Source organism: Miscanthus floridulus, chromosome 19 (assembly GCF_019320115.1).
Source record: "Miscanthus floridulus cultivar M001 chromosome 19, ASM1932011v1, whole genome shotgun sequence".
Taxonomy (NCBI): domain Eukaryota; kingdom Viridiplantae; phylum Streptophyta; class Magnoliopsida; order Poales; family Poaceae; genus Miscanthus; species Miscanthus floridulus.
Window position 1 is genome coordinate 6,622,604 of NC_089598.1, and position 17,500 is coordinate 6,640,103.

A 17,500-nucleotide genomic window follows, 5' to 3' on the forward strand; every position below is an offset into this window, starting at 1 on the left:
AAATCCAGGTTTAATGGGTAATCGATGCTCAACAATGGAACGATCCAATCAGGCATTTCTGTGTAATCCCAAGCAAAAACAATCTTTAAATTCCTTCAACAGATTTATTAACTTTGATTTATATTCTAGGTCTAACTTCGCACTAATATACATCGGCCTTGGCTTAGAATCATCACCAACATCAATTTCTTCCAATTTATCAGCCGACATAAAACCACGTCCCAACTTTCCTTTGTTGCCATCGACAGGATTTCCCATTAAAAATTGCTATGAGAGCCGACTGCTTGGATCGGCTGTTGGCCTTCGCTGAAAACATTTACAGGACCTTCTTTCCACACTTTCCGGAGAAAACAATCGATTGCCCTCATATTCCCAATAGGTAGATTCTGTGGCAGCAACACTCACCGAATTATCAGCATGTACACTTCAACATCATCTCCAATCCATTGAATGAGAATTTGATGCATAGTTGAAGGAATGCAACAATTAGCATGGATCCAATCTCTGCCCAAGAGTAGACTATATGCCCCCTTACCATCAATGACAAAAAAGGTAGTAATCAGAGTTTTCGATCCAATGGTCAGCTCGACTGGATAGCACCTCGGGTATCGGAAGGATTGCCAGCAAAGTCCCTAAGCACCATGTCAGTTTTTCAACAATTCTTCATTAGTCATCCCAAGTTTCCTAAGGTAGTATAAGGCATGATATTGATAGCAGCCCTCCATCAACAAACATCTTGGTCAAAGGCTTGCCATTGACATATCCTTTTAAATAGAGTGGTCTCAAGTGACGATTCTTGATTGGTTTATCAAAAACAGCCTGCTGTGTTTAATACAAGCTGAGCCACCAAATCCTGACATTCACTTTCATCAAAATCAGAATACACCTCTTCTTGGACCATCTTGGCTTTTGGGGAGCTATAAAACTCTGATGGAAGGAAGAAAGCCATGGCAAGCATTAGCCGAAGGAACCACATCCATCAGGCTTCTTTTTAGGACGCCATATTTGCTTTTGTTTTGGTAACTTCCTGTTCCAACTCCCTATTCCTCAACCGTTTGCACTCTTCTTTTCTGACTTTATCCTCAGGCCTGGAGGACACCCACTGTCCTTTTTGCCATACGTATTTATAGAAGTCAACTTCTTCATCATGCACTCTATCATGAATCCAACCTTGAACTTGCAACCTCTTTTCCTTTGCTGATTCTCAAAGTCATCTATTTTTAAGCGCCGATCATCTTCAGGAACTTTCGTTTCCAAGTCCTTTCATAGACGGGACCGGCAGTTGACTCGAGATTGCCTATACTCGGAGTACTGAGCACTACACTCCGGACAATTATTTCTTGCAGGCAACCTCAAGCCTTCATTCCAACAATGCCTAAAGAACGAACAACCCCAATGAGACTGCTCCTGTTCTGTCATGTATTCTTCTTGCTCCCTTCGGTATACTTCTTCCTCATACCTCCGGCATTCTTCCATAAACCATTGTTTCTTATAGTATTCCTTCTCTTGTTCCCTCTACCACTTGTTTAGCAAAATACGTGACGTAACTCTGGGTTTGGAAGTTTGACCTTTCTCGGTTCGGCTATTCTGAAACCGAACTCGTTGCTGCAGCTCTTTACTGGTGACTTGCCGATCCGGGTCAACAGCACCACTCTCCTTTGCTCTATCAGAAGTCAACACTTTCACCTTGCCTTACCTTTGAGATCATTGGCAGAGACCATATTCACAGAGAAAGAAATCATATTTTGTGGAAAAGGCTGATCATCAATTTTCATCTTGCCATCAAACCTCAAATGTCCCTCTTGGATAGCTTTCTGGATTCGTATCCTGAACACTCGGCAATCATTGATAGAGTGAGAATTAGTGTTATGGAAGCCACAATACTTTTTGTCTTTCACTCCTTCAGGACGTAGCATAGGATGTCCTTCTGGCACTTGATGCGTCCTTCCTTTATCAACAATGCAAAAAGTCTGTCTGCCTTAGTAACATCAAAATCATAGGTTCCCTTTTGTTGTTTCAACCAGCGTTGACTAACTTGAGTGGGTTCCTTTGCCCAATTTAACTCAGCTGCAGCTATCTCATCTTCATCAATATACTCAGTCGCTTCATCCAAAAGCCTTGATACACCTCATTAGTGGCATTGTTCTTCTGAAAGCGATTATCTCTCCTAAATCCTTGGGCTTGATTACTCATAGCTGCTAAACGCTGTGCAAGTTGGCCAAGATCATCAAACTCTAAAACCGAACAACTTCTCCCTGATATTCGGCAACATTCCTGCTATAGCTATTCCAGGTAGTTGATCATCTGGTAAATTTAGAGAATAACACATATTCTTGGTCTCCCTAAATCTGCGAAGATACTCCAATGGTGTCTCATTTGTTCTCATCCTCAGACTCATGAGATCAACCAACTTCTTCTCATTAGTACCCGTATAGAAATATGAATGAAACTTCTGCTCTAGTTCTGCCCACGTACCAATGGAATGAGCTGGTAGAGACGTGAACCATGTGAAAGCTGGTCCTGTAAGAGACAAAGGAAAATATCGAATCCTCCAAGCTTCATCTGAAGCAGCTTCTCCAAGCTGCATTAAGTACCGACTGACGTGCTCTATGGTACTAGTATCATCTTGACCAGAAAACTTGGTCAAATCTGTTGGAGGCTTCACCCTTGGAGGCAACGCCACTCTGTTGTACCATTCTGGATAAGGAGACTTGTATGAATAGGATTGATTCTTTGGCTTCAAGCCGAACTGATTTTGCATCATATCAGCCATCCTGTGCATCAAAACATCAATGCCTGGATCCTGATTTCCTTGTACTTGCACTCCAGAAGGCAATCCTGAAACACTTCTATACCCTGGATTTGGCACAGCATTGATAGCACTGTAATCAGTAAATTCTTGATACCCATCTCCATACATATTCTTCTGCAATCTGTTTGATGCTGGAGAAACTCTATAAGCTGAAGGTGGCACTTCTCCTGTGGTACCAAATGTCACCTGGCCATAGGTGGGATGTGATTGCTTTTCAGTGTGAGTCAATCCACCTATATTTGAAGGCGACGCTACTTCTTTTCCAACAGGCTTCTCTTGATGCTTTGGAACATTGAAAAGCGTCGGCCCACTGAGTGGTCCAACATTTTCTTCGAAAGTATTTATCAACCATTGGACCAAAAGTACTGATCATGATTGCCCGAAAGGTATTCAGAAAAGCTGTGTGATGTGTGATGTTTGTCATGGTTTCTCCCATAGCTTTATAACCAGGGCTGCCATCTTCTGAGCATCCTCCTCTTCAGTGTAATCAGTTTGATGCGGAAGAAGAACCCTTGGCATTGACTGCTTTTGAAATACTTTATTGCTCTTGTTTTTGGAAAAAGACATCAAGCATTTCCGTTGGTATTGCTCACATGCTTGTAGCACTAAATCCTTGTAATTATCTGGCAATTCTGCCATGCTTACATCCAGAACATGATCATTGTTGATCTCAGATGCCATCTTGAACTAGCAGATGTCCCACCGGCGTGCCAAAAAGTGTGTTGACACAAAATGTGACGCACTGTGCCTCACACACAGCAAGCCGAAAAGCGTAGCTTCAATCGGGTTCCCGGGTGGGTGTTTATCCGGAAGCGTGCCAGTCAGTTTGACCTGAAAACTAACAAGGGATAAAAATTAAATGTCAAACCGGAACATGTCGGGTAATACCAGACAGTTCCACATATACGGCCCTGAAGCCACTTACAACGACATACAGCTATAGAGAGCTGTCTGCCAATGAGTTCATAAACCATTCAGCTAATCGTAAGATGAATGCACGTAAAACCTGATTGCCGAATACATGCATGGGAAGACATGTTTGAACAAGTGAAATTAATTATGAGTTAATGCATAACCAAGCTCGGCAGTCCAGCCGAATTGGGGTCCATGAAGAAGGAACGTGCAAATAAAACGATTAAACTAATCAAAACCTGCATCTGCCGCACGACACCTGGTTTGTTAAAGCTTAAACATGATTAACATGCATGAACCCGCGACATGTGACAATCTAGATTAAAATAATTCAGCCATTATGAGCACTATCTAGTTGCAAAGGTATATGAAAAGCAATGATCGTTGAAGCACGAATAAAACCACAAGAGAGAGAGGCCGAACAATATCAATCTAGATTGGGCAGAAGTGTGTTACAAATATATAAAATGTTTAACATGCAACACTGGATAACTTAATGAATCTATTTAGATTTGCCATATCTAAAAGAGCCGATAACTATCTTGCTTTCACTAAGCATATTGAGTAAACGCCTGCCGCACGGTATCTACTCATAAACAAAGCATAAGCAAAGACTTCTTGATTGTCAAGCAAAGATCCGCCGCACGACCATTGAAAACAAACAAGACTACTTGCATCACGTCTAAATCCACCGCATGATACTAAACATGATAACAAGGTTGTCGGAACTTACGGAGGTCGACGGATCGATGACTCCTCTCGAAGAACTCGACGACACGACAAGGACTCGAAAGTTGGCACGGGGCCGGTTGTATTGATTTGGTTGTGAACCCTTATTACAATGGTCGAGGGTCAATATTTATACCCTAGACAAAACGTGAGTCCTAGAGGACTACGATTTACAAAGGAACTTCTAAACAAACTTGGAAACTTACGATTCCTTACCCTAAACTTATAGATTCCTTTATTATTACAACTCTCATCTTTCCGATCGGTCTTGCCTGCCATCTTCTTTTTCCCGAATGGAGTTACCGCCTTCTAGAGTAACCGACCGCACAAGCATTTAGCCGACCGCTTGTTTTGTTTGCCGAACACCCTTCTTCCCGCATGTGGGTCTACCTGTCATCTTCCAGAATCGACCAAAATCCAGTGTTAACAACAGTAGCCCTAGGCGTCGCCTCCGTAAGCTCATCGTGCAGGACCAACACTACCCATGTTCCCAAACCTGACTTGCTTCATAAAAGATGTCTCAGGCGATTCAGGTAAGAAGCCAAAATGGCTCTCGAATGGAGCACCTGAAGGGGCAGAACCAACATGATGATGGTGCTGATCTGAAGAACCAAATAATGAAGCCTGACGGCTACTGTACAGGAATCCTTGGCCCTGAGTGCGACTGCTGGATGACAATGCAGGTCCGATTGCTGGTGGACGCCAAATAGGGGATTTTGAATGTTCTGAATATGGCTTTGGACTGCCCCAGAGAAACTGGGGCCCTGATAAAGTCCCAGGACTAGAACTCATGTGTTCACTGTTGTGATCTTGGTATGAGTGGGAGTGCTGAAATGCAGCTCCCAGGGACTGGTTACCATTTGAGAAGACTTGGTCATATTTAGACCGATTGTTATCCTTGCCGATAGGAGCAATCTTTGGAGCATTTGAAATCAGTGAAGGCATTCCGATAGGACTCATTCCATTTCCAGTTGGAGATCTCGTGAAAGCTTGCAGCATATTGTTATCTGTTGGACTACTATAGTGAGCCTGAGCCCATGCCCCTACCACAAGGATTAGAAAAAAAAAAGTAATTTTTATATATACAAGGGATTGACTCCAAAATACATGGGGGCAGCATTATACAAAAACTAGTTCCAACAGAAGTACCTGGAGGAGAGTTAGCAACGGGTGAACCAACATGAGGATGTCTGTAGCTTCTGGGCTCCTCTTGGTCCAAATCATGACCAAGCTGCTGCATCAAGCTATAAAAGAAGAAAACAAGAAAAATACATCAGGTCAGTAAACTACATTAGAAAATTTCAATTATTTAAGTAATGAAGTGCTTCACATGTAGGAAAAGTAAGTGAAACAGCTTGCTGCCCAAAACTCAATTTCAGACATGTAGATTCACTCACATTGTATCATTCATGCACTAATGAAACATGCATTAAAATGACTCAGGAAGAGGAGTAAAGAAACGGACATCTTAAATTGCAAGCGAATTATTCAAAATGAACCCAGCTGCCAGCCAGCACTGCACTATACATCTAACTTGCAAGCTTATTCAGTAGTAACTTTATGAGCCTCTAGAGTATCATCATGAGAATGTGGTATCCAGAACCACAGCAAAAAGACAGCTCCAACAAAAAATATTATTCAGAAAATATTGGTGAGAAGCGGTAACATGCAAACAAGCAAATAGTCTCGAAAACTAACTCAAAATCATACTTTCTGCGTGTTCCACCAGGACGACTTGGTTCCAACTTGATCCGCTTTCCAGCTATCTCACTTTTATTCAGTGACCGAAGTGCAGCCTCTGCTGCTCTTACATCATAGAACTCTATAAACTTATGATGTTTCTTGTTTGGTGTCTCTCTTATCTGCACATAGAAACCAAAGCACCATTCAGCACAAATAGGGAAGGAGGATCAAAAGCAGAAAGAAGGGAAACAATACTTTGCATGCTAACCTCCTTTACTTCCCCATATGCCCCAAAAATCTGGCGAACCTCTTCATTAGAAACTGATGGATCCAAGTTAAAAATAACAAGAGTTCCCTGGTTTAAATCTTTGTCAGATGGATTCTCCTGCAAAATCAACACAACAATCATTCCAAGAAGTGCTTTTGCTGGTGTCTGAAAAATAAAAGCAAAGCAACAAACGAACCTTTGGGATGGAAAAATGAATGTCCAGCTTTCTCCTCCTCAGAGGTTTGTTCTGCAATGCTCGCATTGCATTCCGTGCAGCTCTGATATCGAAATAAGATATCATTACAAAGCCCCTGTGCTTTGTTGCAGTGTAAAGGGTCCGGATGTCCCCATATTGCTGAAATAACAATAGACCACAATGATGTTCAACTTTTTAGTAGCAGAGACATTGAATGTGAGAATGGCACGACCGTGAGCTTATATTATATAACATAATACATGAAGGTGTCAAAATCATAAATGCTATGCATATATTTACAATCACTGCAGTTAATACCTCAAACAAAGATCGCAGCTCACAGTCCTCGACATTGCTATTGATGTTCCTTACAAACAAGGTCCTGGAAGGGTGCTCTCCAAATGGATGCTCCCCAGCCACAGTTCCTACAGTGCTTGGGACACCAAAAGGGTTGATGCCATTGCCTCTAGCCCCGTCGACAATACTTGAATTTGCAAAACTAACTGTGATGCTCTCCACAGGGTCAATGTCCAGCTCCATGCCCCCTCCATTGCCAAAGACATCAAACTCCTCCAATTCCTCCATGGTATTTGTCTGCCCAACGGGCTCAGTGTCATCTGTGATCCCCGCGAAAAACTCATCTTCGTCAGGCAACAAGTCATCTATCTGTCGAAGATCAAAATCAAACTTGTAGTCCTTCTCATCAGGATCATCAGCAAGCACTTTCATTTTGGCTGAAGTGTCATCCATTGATGGGGTACCATGAGCAGAATCAGAAAAGTCTGAAATAAATGGTAGGACATGTCATCAGGAATATGAAAACAACGTTGTCAACACGTACTAATGTTCAAAAGGGTACATTTGTGAGGTTTTTGATGCATTGGATTTGAGTGATAACAAACAGTGGCAGCATCACTCCAGAAAAAAGAACAATTTATAGGAATTAATCATCCTCTGTTCCCTCTCATGCCTTTTAATTTGCATAATAACTACCACACCCTGGCATCCATTGGTCAATTTCCGATGGCCAGAAAATCTTGTTTAGCCGTGAGCAGAGATGCTCTACGGACAGTAAAGTTCTTATTATGCAGAGCATGTAAGCATATGGCTAGAAAGTAGAAACATAGTATGGTTCAAGTGCATTATTATATTATGAAGATGGGAAGCAGAACATATACACTTCTGGTGAGGAAGAACCGGCAGTGAGCTTGAGAAGAGGCTTGTATCACCAAAGCCAGCACGAGCATTGAGCAGCGGTGGCAGAGGACCCCTCCAAGGGTTGTTATTTGCGGCCATCTGTCGTGACTTTGAGGCGGCAGGCACCGCAAGACCTGATACAATCTTACAAAGTTAAAGCAATTGCATTGAGAAATACACATGAAGAAGACATCAAGCAGGAAGTGGAATGTGTGATAGTCGCGGAATATGACCTGGAGGATTAAAATGATCTGACGATCGATCCATTACAGCATTTGCATTGGCAGGCAGATACCTGCAGGAGTAAACAAAAAGGGTTGAGCATATCTCATCGTCTGTCATTTACTCATTTGGGTTGGGTCATGCGCAGAAGAGTGAAGTTTATGGCAAAAACCCGATTTTTTTAGGGGCGGGGTGGGCCAGGGAGTTGATTGTGCAACTGGTGGACACGGCAATCTGAGACCAATAAGGTGGGTAGTTGCAATCTGTTGATTAGAACGAAGTTTGATCTAAGGTGAAGGGAAAAAAATGGCTTTTTTATTATTATTTTGTTTGGCACACGGGGTAGTCAAACATGCAAGGTCTTGAAAGAAAGGAATTGGATAGACGCAAACGCAACAAAGTTTGACCCAGAAATAGCGATGAGGAAGACGGAAGCAATCCAATCCAATCGCATCTCCAATCTGTCAACCATGCAAGGTCCGGTGGGGTGCGATGAATCTAGACTTGACGCGGGCAGGCGTGAAAGGATGAATGGAGTAGTGGCAAGGGAGTGAAGGATTACGAGCGGAGGGAGGGAGGGAGGGGGTTAGGAGTAGAACCGAGGAGGACGAACAGTGGTACAGGTAGGTGTAGTCACTGAACTGGCAAGGAAGGATTTGCGTCTGTTGTTCCTTGGGGGTTGAGGGAGAGAAGCGAAGTCCCCGAGGATTGGGAATCGGCAGCAATCTCTCTCGAGGCCATCATCGGTCACTGGGTCATCATCAGAAAGGAAAAAGAGAAGAGATGGAACCAAAGAGGGAGGGAAGACAACTCACCAGAGAAGAGCAGGCGGAGGCGGAACCCTAACACTGGAAGTGGGAGAAATCGAAATCTTTCCCTCTTGTCGGCGGGGGCGATAGCGGCGGACTACGAGATGCGGCAGCGGCGGACGAGGGCGAGGAGAGGCGCGGCGGCGGGCCGAAATCAATCGCTCTTGCGGCCGATTGTGTCCTCTCCTTTCCTTCCTTCCACTAGTCGTAGTCCCCTACTAGCTTTGTGCTAACACAAGGACTCCGACTAGGGAGTTTTATAAAGAAGACGACGACCGACGAGACACAACCAACACAAGCAAGGAAAGGGGCCGAAATTTCTCTCGCCTCTCGCCCTGCTCTTACCTGCCTGTGTGCCTGCTCTTCCTCTTCCTCTTCCTCTTCCTCTTCCTCTCCTCTCCCTCCACGGCACCTGCTACAAGCAATCGCAGCAGTCCAGTTTCTCATAATCGAGTTTATTTATTGTCTATGTTATTTATATATATATTTACATGATAATAATATGATGATGAGTATACAAGGGAGGGAGACGACAGATCAGATGAGGCCAAGAAATAAGATATTTAAAAATAAATAAATAATATATACTCCTATATAGCAATATTATACATCGATCGACTGATTATTTCACTCACCAAAAAGGGAAGAGAAAAAGAATGAAAGCAAAGAAAGAAATCCATCGCAGTCTGGTGGTAGACAGCGACATCCAGCAGCTATATTGATGATTGGTGTGAGCCTGGACCGGGAGCCCGCGTGTTCATCTCTTCTTCTCATTCTCACGTGCGCCTTCCACCTCCTCTGGTGCTCAATGAGCATGACACATGGGTCCCGCGTCAGACGGAGCCTCACGTGTCAGTGGGGGTACGGGTGCCCGGCTCCGTCGGACGGACTTGGTGGACAAGTGGCGGGCCCATGCGCGCAGCCAAAGCCAAGTGGGTCACACCTGTCAGTGACGTCATCTAATCTAATCTAATCTGTCCTCCTACTCTTATCTGGATTGGAGTGGCGTCTGGCGTCCGCGCCTCGTTCCTCGACTCAGGGGAGTGCTGTCGCTGCCGCTGCCGGAGCGGTGGGTGATGCCAAGCCTACTAAGAGCGTCTCCAACAACGCACGCAAACGCCGACGCAATCGCAAAATCTATCGTGTACAGTGTTTTACGTCCAAAATTCACGCTCCAACGGCGGATGCAAACAAGGCAGCCATTTTGCCTCGCCGGCGAGTCGCAACGCAAAAACGCGTCGCCTCTCTCGACGACGCAAACCACTGTAGACGGAGGCGCCTGTGCGACGGAGGCCGGCGGAGCGGAGCCCGCGGCGGAGCTGACGCTCGCGGTCGGCAGAGCCGCGCCCTGTGGTGCGCGCCTTGCCGAAGAGGTCGAGTGATACGACGGCCGCCCGGAGCTCGCCAGCCATGGCCTCCATCACCCGCGCCGCTCGTGGAGGCCCTCCTAGCGCCGCGCCCGCGCCGCTCGTGGTCCAACGGCGGAGGCAGCCTCGTCCGCGTCGGATGCGGACGTGCCCGCGCCGCTCGTGGTGGCCCTCCCCGCGCCGCGCCCGTGGCTGGCGGAGGCGGCCCTCCCCTCGCCTTGCCCGCGCCGCTCGTGGTGGCCGGCGGAGGCAGCCTCGCCCGCGTCGGATACGGACGCGCCCGCGCCGCTCGTGGTGGCCCTCCCCGCGCCGTGCCCGTGGCCATCGGAGGCGGCCCTCCCCTCGCCGCGCCCGCGCCGCTCGTGGTGATGAAACGAATAGAGGGGCGCCGGGCTCCCTACGAGGGAGGGAGAGAGAGGGGCGTGGATTTGGGTCTGGGTCTGTTGGAGAAGGCGAGATTTGGTTGCGAGAGCTTTTTACTGTAGGTGACCTATACTACTGAATGGGTATCGTGTTTGGGTTATTTCTGTTGGAGACAGTCTAATATACAACAACATACCCTTTTAGTCGTAGACAAGTTAGAGTAGGTTTGAGTTAAAATTTACTAAGAGTCTTAAGTTACGGTTCAGACACTTTTTAAGTTTTCTTCAAACCCTACCACGTAACATTTCTTGGTATCTTGCTATAAGCCTTCTCTAAACCAATGAAAACCACGTGGAGGTTCTTCTTCTGCTCTCTACACCGCTCCATAAGTTGTCTTATTAAGAAGATTGCTTCTATAGTTGACCTTCCAGACATGAAACTAAATTGGTTTATTGATATTTATGTCGTTCCTCGCAGACGCTGCTCGATGACTCTCTCTCTCATAACTTCATAGTGTGGCTCATCAACTTAATTTCCCGATAATTAGTACAACTTTGATATCTCCCTTGTTCTTGTACATTGATACCAATATACTACCGATGCATATGCATTTCAAATTAAATAAATTAATGGATTTAATAGAGATAACATCTCCAATAAATACTACTCCCTATGTTTCAAATTATAATAACTATATGTACATAGAAAAACCAAAACTAACTTATAATTTGAAATGGATCGAGTATCAGGTACGTATTGTTGTTGTTGTTGTTTTATTACAACTTCTCTAAAGAACAATATGGCCCAGGGGCTCTTGATTCCAAATATAAAACATTACATGTTTCTCAAAAAGAAGCATTATGTCATCCTTTATAACATTTTTTTGTTTTCTCTGTTTTTCCTATACAGTTTTGTATGTTTCCTGCTAAATTTCTGTAGTTTTAGATGGCCTTTATTTGTATTTTCTACATAATACGAGATATCTTGCCAAAGGTAAATATTGTACTCCCTCGTTCCAAATTACAGAACATTTTAGTTTTCTACATACATACCATTTTGCTATGTCCACATACATAGTAAAAAGTGAGAGCCAACCCATTTTTTGTGTTGTCACATGACTGCAACGATGTTTTGTGTTTTCTTCTGCAAAGTAGTGTTTATAGGTGAAGATTTTTCATGGTTTAGTGAAGTCTACATCAATGACTTTTGAACCCATATCCGACCCTAGTAAAAGCAATATATCTAGAAAAAACTAAAATATCTTATAATTTGGAATAGAGAGAGTGCAATGATCTTTCTTTCATTTTTGTTGGTATATGTATGAACAAAAAGAGATTAATAGGAGTTGTCCAAGAGCTCACTAGAACAACTCCCTAACTCTTTTTTACAAAAAAAAAGAAAAGAAAAGGTCATCCAACAGTTTTGTAGCTAAACTCCATAAAGATAAGCACTTGATAAATCTCCTCTTCAATTCACACGTATGCATATGTTTCGAGTTGCTATCCGTCCATGCGCAAGCTCTGCCATGGTATTCGCGCACTTTTCCTCCTCTCCTGTCCCAATTTTTCCTCCTACTCAGTTTTTAAGTTTTAGGAAGCTAATTGTTCGAAACAAATAGAGAAGTACTAAAATAGAGCTCATTGTTTATTTTGTTCATCTAGCATAATCATTGGTTTACAAAGTAATTTTTAAGGAGTTTTTGGAAATGCTCTAAAATAACTTAAATATCATCTACCGAGAAAAATAGTATTATTCTATCTGAAAGGATCAAGATGCCCAAGAGGGGGGTGAATTGGGCTAATTCTAAATTTTCTTGCAATAATTAAATCCTACGGTTAGCCCAATTAACCCCTTGTGCCTAGAAAAGTGTTTCTATTACTCTAACGCACAAAGGACTTGCAACCTATGTTCCAAACTTACTCTAGCATAGCAATTCTATGAATGTAAAGGCAAGTATTGAATTGCTCAAAGTAAATGCTCAAAGTAAATAGAGAGAGAGGAACAGCGGCGATGTTTTGCCGAGGTATCGGAGAGTCGTCACTCCCCACTAGTCCTCGTTGGAGCACCCACGCAAGGGTGTAGCTCCCCCTTGATCCGTGCAAGGATCAAGTACTCTCTATGGGTTGATTCTTCGATACTCCGTCGCGGCGAATCACCCAAAGCCGCTCACAACTTGAGTTGGGTCACCCACAAGCTCTGCCGGGTGATCACTAAGCTCCTAATCACCACCAAGCCATCTAGGTGATGGCGATCACCAAGAGTAACAAGCACAAACTCTCACTTGACCACTCGAAGCCTAATGAGAAGATAGATGCACACTTGGCTACTCTTAATTCACTAATGAGGCTACTCTCTTGGATTCTCAAATCTCAATCACCTCACTAGGACCTTGCTCTTCTTGGCACTCACAAACGTGTTTCTCAGCTGTTGGAATGAGCAAAAGTGACTCCACACACGAGTGGAGCTTCTATTTATAAGGCAGCCTGAAAAACGAACCGTTATGAGCTTCTGCGGGGTGACCGGACGCTCCGGTCGTATTGACCGGACGCTCCGGTCAGTTCAACCCGTAAACCTAGTGATAATGTGTTGATCAGACGCTGGCAGGGTCCGATCACCACTGACCGGACGCGTCCGGTCGCATTAAACCCTCACTGGAACCTTACTGTACTCGACCGGACGCTGAACCCCCAGGGTCCGATCAGTACTGACCGGACGTGTCCGATCACAAATTCCCTTCTCTAGAACCTTACTAGGAGTCGACCGAACATTGCCATTCAGTGTCCGGTCACTTGACCATTCCAGCGTCCGGTCGCACCGAACGTAGTCTCTTGATCAAATGAACTGATCGGACCCTGCGGCTAGCGTCCGGTCGCACCGGAGCCAGCGTTCAGTCAGCATTTGACCCTCCATTCACTTCCAACTCTCGAACATATGTGAATAAAGTTTGCTCCAATGGATCATAGGGCTGTTGTGGAGCTACCTAGTGCTAGTTTTAATAAGTGTGCACCACACCTAACTCACTAGACTCACCTAGGTCAAGCTACCCGTCCATACCCCCCTTAATAGTATGGCCAAAGGGAAAAAAACAAAGTCCTAAACTACTCTAAGTGTCACTCCAACTCCAATCGACACTTAGAACTAGTCATCCTTAATCTTGTCGCCCATCCTTTGAAAACAGAAACGATTTCCATCGTAGGGGCATGACCACCTCGATTGCCCAATCGATCTCTATTACCATGACCTAACTTAATTGCCTCTGCAAAACACACGTTAGTCATAGTAATTTTGTATTGTCATTAATCACCGAAACCCAACAAGGGGCCTAGATGCTTTCACTATCCTTTTTGTACACGTGTCTCAAAAAAAACCTAGTTGCTGATTAAGAGCACACATATCATCTTCATTCTTGCCCCTAGACGGGGAGTTAAGGTCTTGTTTGTCTCTGGTAGTGATCGTTAATTTGAGCGTTCATAATCCCTTGTAGAAATAAAGAACTAACTTTCATCTCATATTGCATAATTAGGTTATTTACATTCTAAAATTCAACAACCTACTAACCATGGGTTTTTTTGCACTATGGCATACAAACTCACCTACGATGCCATTATAGACATAATGTGTTGCTTCTTTTTTTCCTCCCACCAAGCTCATCTTTGTTCAGTCATGTCTTTGCCATTGTCTTTGGCAGAGTTAGAGCAAATCCGACGAGTGCGCCTGTCTTGTGGGTGCTGAAAGCATCTAGGCCCCTTGTTGGGTTTCGATGATTAATGACAATACATTATTACTATGACTAACGTGTGTTTTGCAGAGGCAATCAAGTTAGGTCATGGTAATGGAGATCGATTGGGCTATCATGGTGGTCATGCCCCTACGATGGAAATTGTTTTGGTTTTCAAAGGATGAACAACAAGGTTAAGGATGGACTAGTTTTAAGTGTCGATTAGAGTTGAAGAGACACTTAGAGTAGTTTAGGATTTTGTTTTTCCTTTGGCCATACTATTAAGGGGGCTATGGATGGGTAGCTTGACCTAGGTGAGTCTAGTGGGTTAGGTGTGGTGCACACATGCTAATCCTAGCACTAGGTAGCTCCTGAAAAGCCCTTAGATCCATTGGAGCAAACTTCATTCACGTACGTTCGAAAGTTGGAAGTGAATGGAGGGTCAAATACTAACCGGACTGCTCGCTCAGGGTCCGGTCAGTTCATTTGACTAAGGTGTTTTCGTCTGGTGTGACCGGACGCTGAGGGCCAGCGTTCGGTCGACTCCAGTAAGGTTCCAGAGAGGGAAAATCATGATCAAACGTGTCCTGATCAGTGCTGACCAGATGCTTGGCTAGCGTCTGATCACACTTTAAACACTGGAGTTCGAGGTGAACTGACCGGCGTGTCCGGTCAACATGACCAGAGCGTCCGGTCACCCCACAGAGGCACATAACGGTTCATTTTTTAGCCCATGTTATAAATACTTCCTCCATTCATGTGGGGGGCTTTTGCTCACTCCAACAGCTAAGAAACACCTTTGAGAGTGCTAAGAAGAGCAAGGTTCTAGTGAGGTGATTAAGATTTGAGAATCCCAAAGAAAGCCCTCATTAGTGAGATCAAGAGTAGCAAAGTGTGCATCCACCCTTCTCATTAGGCTTATCGTGGTCAAGTGAGAGTTCGTGCTTGTTACTCTTGGTGATCGCCATCACCTAGACGGCTTGGTGTGATTGGGAGCTTGGTGATCATCTGGCGGTGCTTGTGGATGACCCAACTCAAGTTGTGAGCGGTTGTGGGTGATTCACCGCGATGGAGTGTCGAATAATCAACCCATAGAGAGCATTTGATCCTTGCGCGGATCAAGGGGGAGCTACACCCTTGCGTGGGTGCTCCAACGAGGACTAGTGGGGAGTGGTGACTCTCTAATACCTCAGCAAAACATCGCCGCGTTCCTTCTTCTCTCTTTACTTTGAGCATTTACTTTGAGCAATTCGATTCTTGTCATTTACATTCCTAGAATTGCCATGCTAGAGTAGGATTGGAACTTAGGGTGCTAAACTTTTAAGTGTTAGATCAATAGAAACACTTTCTAGGCACAAGGGGTTAATTAGGCTAACCGTAGAGTTTAATTATTGCAAAGAAATTTAGAATTAGCCCAATTCACCCCCCCCTCTTGAGTATCTTGATCCTTTCAAATGGTATCGGAGCCATGTGCTCATGTATTTAGGCTTAACCGCCTAGAGAAAGATGTCTCACGGGGATGGACCTCCTCCTATCTTTGAGGGGGATGATTTTTCATATTGGAAAATTCACATGGAGGCGTACTTAGAAGCTCTAGATGTTGGAATACTTAGAGCCGCCTCATAAGGCTTACCAAAACCTCAGGATGCTACTAACCTACAAGGCGATGAGGTGAATTACAAGAAATGGAATACAAAGGCTTGAAACACCATCTTTAGAGGTCTTTGCAAAGATGTGTTCAACCGGGTGAGGAACCACAAAGACACCCATGCACTATGGTCGGACATTTGTGCACTCCATGAGGGAACAAAGAGTGAATATGAGGAATGCTATCATCTTGTCATGAAAAAGCTTAACTCTTTAGAGATGCTTCCTAAAGAATGTGCTAATGAAATATATTCACGTTTGAATGTTCTTGTAGAGGAAGTTAATGGACTTAGACTCACTCAAATGCAACCATCTGATGTTGTAAGAAAGATCTTGAGTGTCCTCTCCATTGACAAATATGGGCATATTGTGACTGTGCTCAATCAAGGTGATCTTTCCATCGCTACACCGACACAAATCTTGGAAAAGATCAATGCTCATGAGATGTACATGCACATCACACCTCAAGATGGCTCATCCTCTAACAAGAAGAAAGAAAAGGACTTAGCATTCAAAGCTAGTCAAGAGAAGGGCAAAGCAAGGCTTGAGTATGAGAGCTCAAGTGATGATGAAGTTGATGATGCAAGCCTTGCTCTCATGGTGAGAAAAACCGCCAAGATGCTAAAAAAGCTCAACAAGAGTGGCATCAAGTTTGATGACAAGAAGAAGAAGTTCTTCACTAGATCTAGAAGGAAGCCAATCTCCGAGATGGATTGCTACAATTGTGGAGGACTTGGTCATCTAGCTCACCAATGCATAAAGCCCAAGAAAGACAAGTTCAAGAACAAGGGCAAGAAAGATGACTCAAGTGATGAAGATGAGAAGAAGAAAGACAAGCCATACAAGAAGAGAGATGGCAAGAAGAAGGACTTCCACAAAAAGAAGAAGAGTGGAAAGGCATACATCGTCGATGATTGGCTCACAGACATTGATTCATCTAGTGGCTCATATGATGATGATAGTGACAATGAGAAGATGGCCGCCATTGTTATTGACTCTTCATCATCTTCACCGCCACCATCGCCATCATCCTCTACACACCTATGCCTTATGGCCAAAGGTGAACGCAAGGTATCAAATGATGATAAGAGTAGTGGTGATGAACATGCTAGTAATGATGATAGCGATAGTGATGATGATGAATATGAATCACCTTCTTATGATGATCTTATTAAATTGCTAAATAAATACTCCAAGATCATTATAAAGACTAGAGCTAAGAATGACAAGCTAGAAGCTAAAAATAATTCTCTTTTAGCTAAATGTGATATAACCGAAAAGGCTAGTGTTGAGCTTAGAGAAGCAAATAAAGCTATGTCATCCAAACTCAAGGAGCTCAAATCTTCTAAGAAAGAGCTTAAAGATAAACATGATAAACTTCAGAGGATACATAAAGAGCTTATCACTAGCCATAATATGCTAAAAGTTGAATATACTACTCTTAAGATTAATCATGATAATCTTATTATTGCTCAAGAATATTTATCCAATGAACCACATGATGGTACTAACAATATTGTTAAGATTGATATAGCTACATCATGTGATGATTTGATTATTGAGAGCATTGAGCAAAG

At 43.8% G+C, this 17,500-nt stretch overlaps 1 protein-coding gene across 1 annotated transcript; it reads right to left on the reverse strand.

Moving 5' to 3' along the window:
• Positions 1–4,912: 4,912 nt before the first annotated feature.
• On the reverse strand, positions 4,913–8,745 carry LOC136525462 (protein MEI2-like 2). The gene is made up of 9 exons (XM_066518441.1): positions 8,662–8,745; positions 8,031–8,092; positions 7,779–7,931; positions 6,919–7,382; positions 6,601–6,759; positions 6,405–6,521; positions 6,164–6,315; positions 5,603–5,697; positions 4,913–5,496 (listed from the first exon to the last, which is right to left on the reverse strand). The coding sequence occupies exons 2-9, from the start codon at positions 8,062–8,064 to the stop codon at positions 4,913–4,915; spliced, it is 1,758 nt and encodes a 585-aa protein (XP_066374538.1). The 5' UTR covers positions 8,065–8,092; positions 8,662–8,745.
• Positions 8,746–17,500: the final 8,755 nt, after the last annotated feature.

What these genes read in the sequence shown, in the direction of transcription:
- LOC136525462 (XM_066518441.1), bottom strand. Translation starts at nt 8,064, where the DNA reads ATGGATCGATCGTCAGATCATTTTAATCCTCCAG. An exon ending in AGATCATTTTAATCCTCCAG is followed by an intron (nt 7,932 to 8,030) that starts GTCATATTCCGC and finishes AGATTGTATCAG; the next exon opens with GTCTTGCGGTGCCTGCCGCC. An exon ending in CGTTGCTAACTCTCCTCCAG is followed by an intron (nt 5,497 to 5,602) that starts GTACTTCTGTTG and finishes TCCTTGTGGTAG; the next exon opens with GGGCATGGGCTCAGGCTCAC.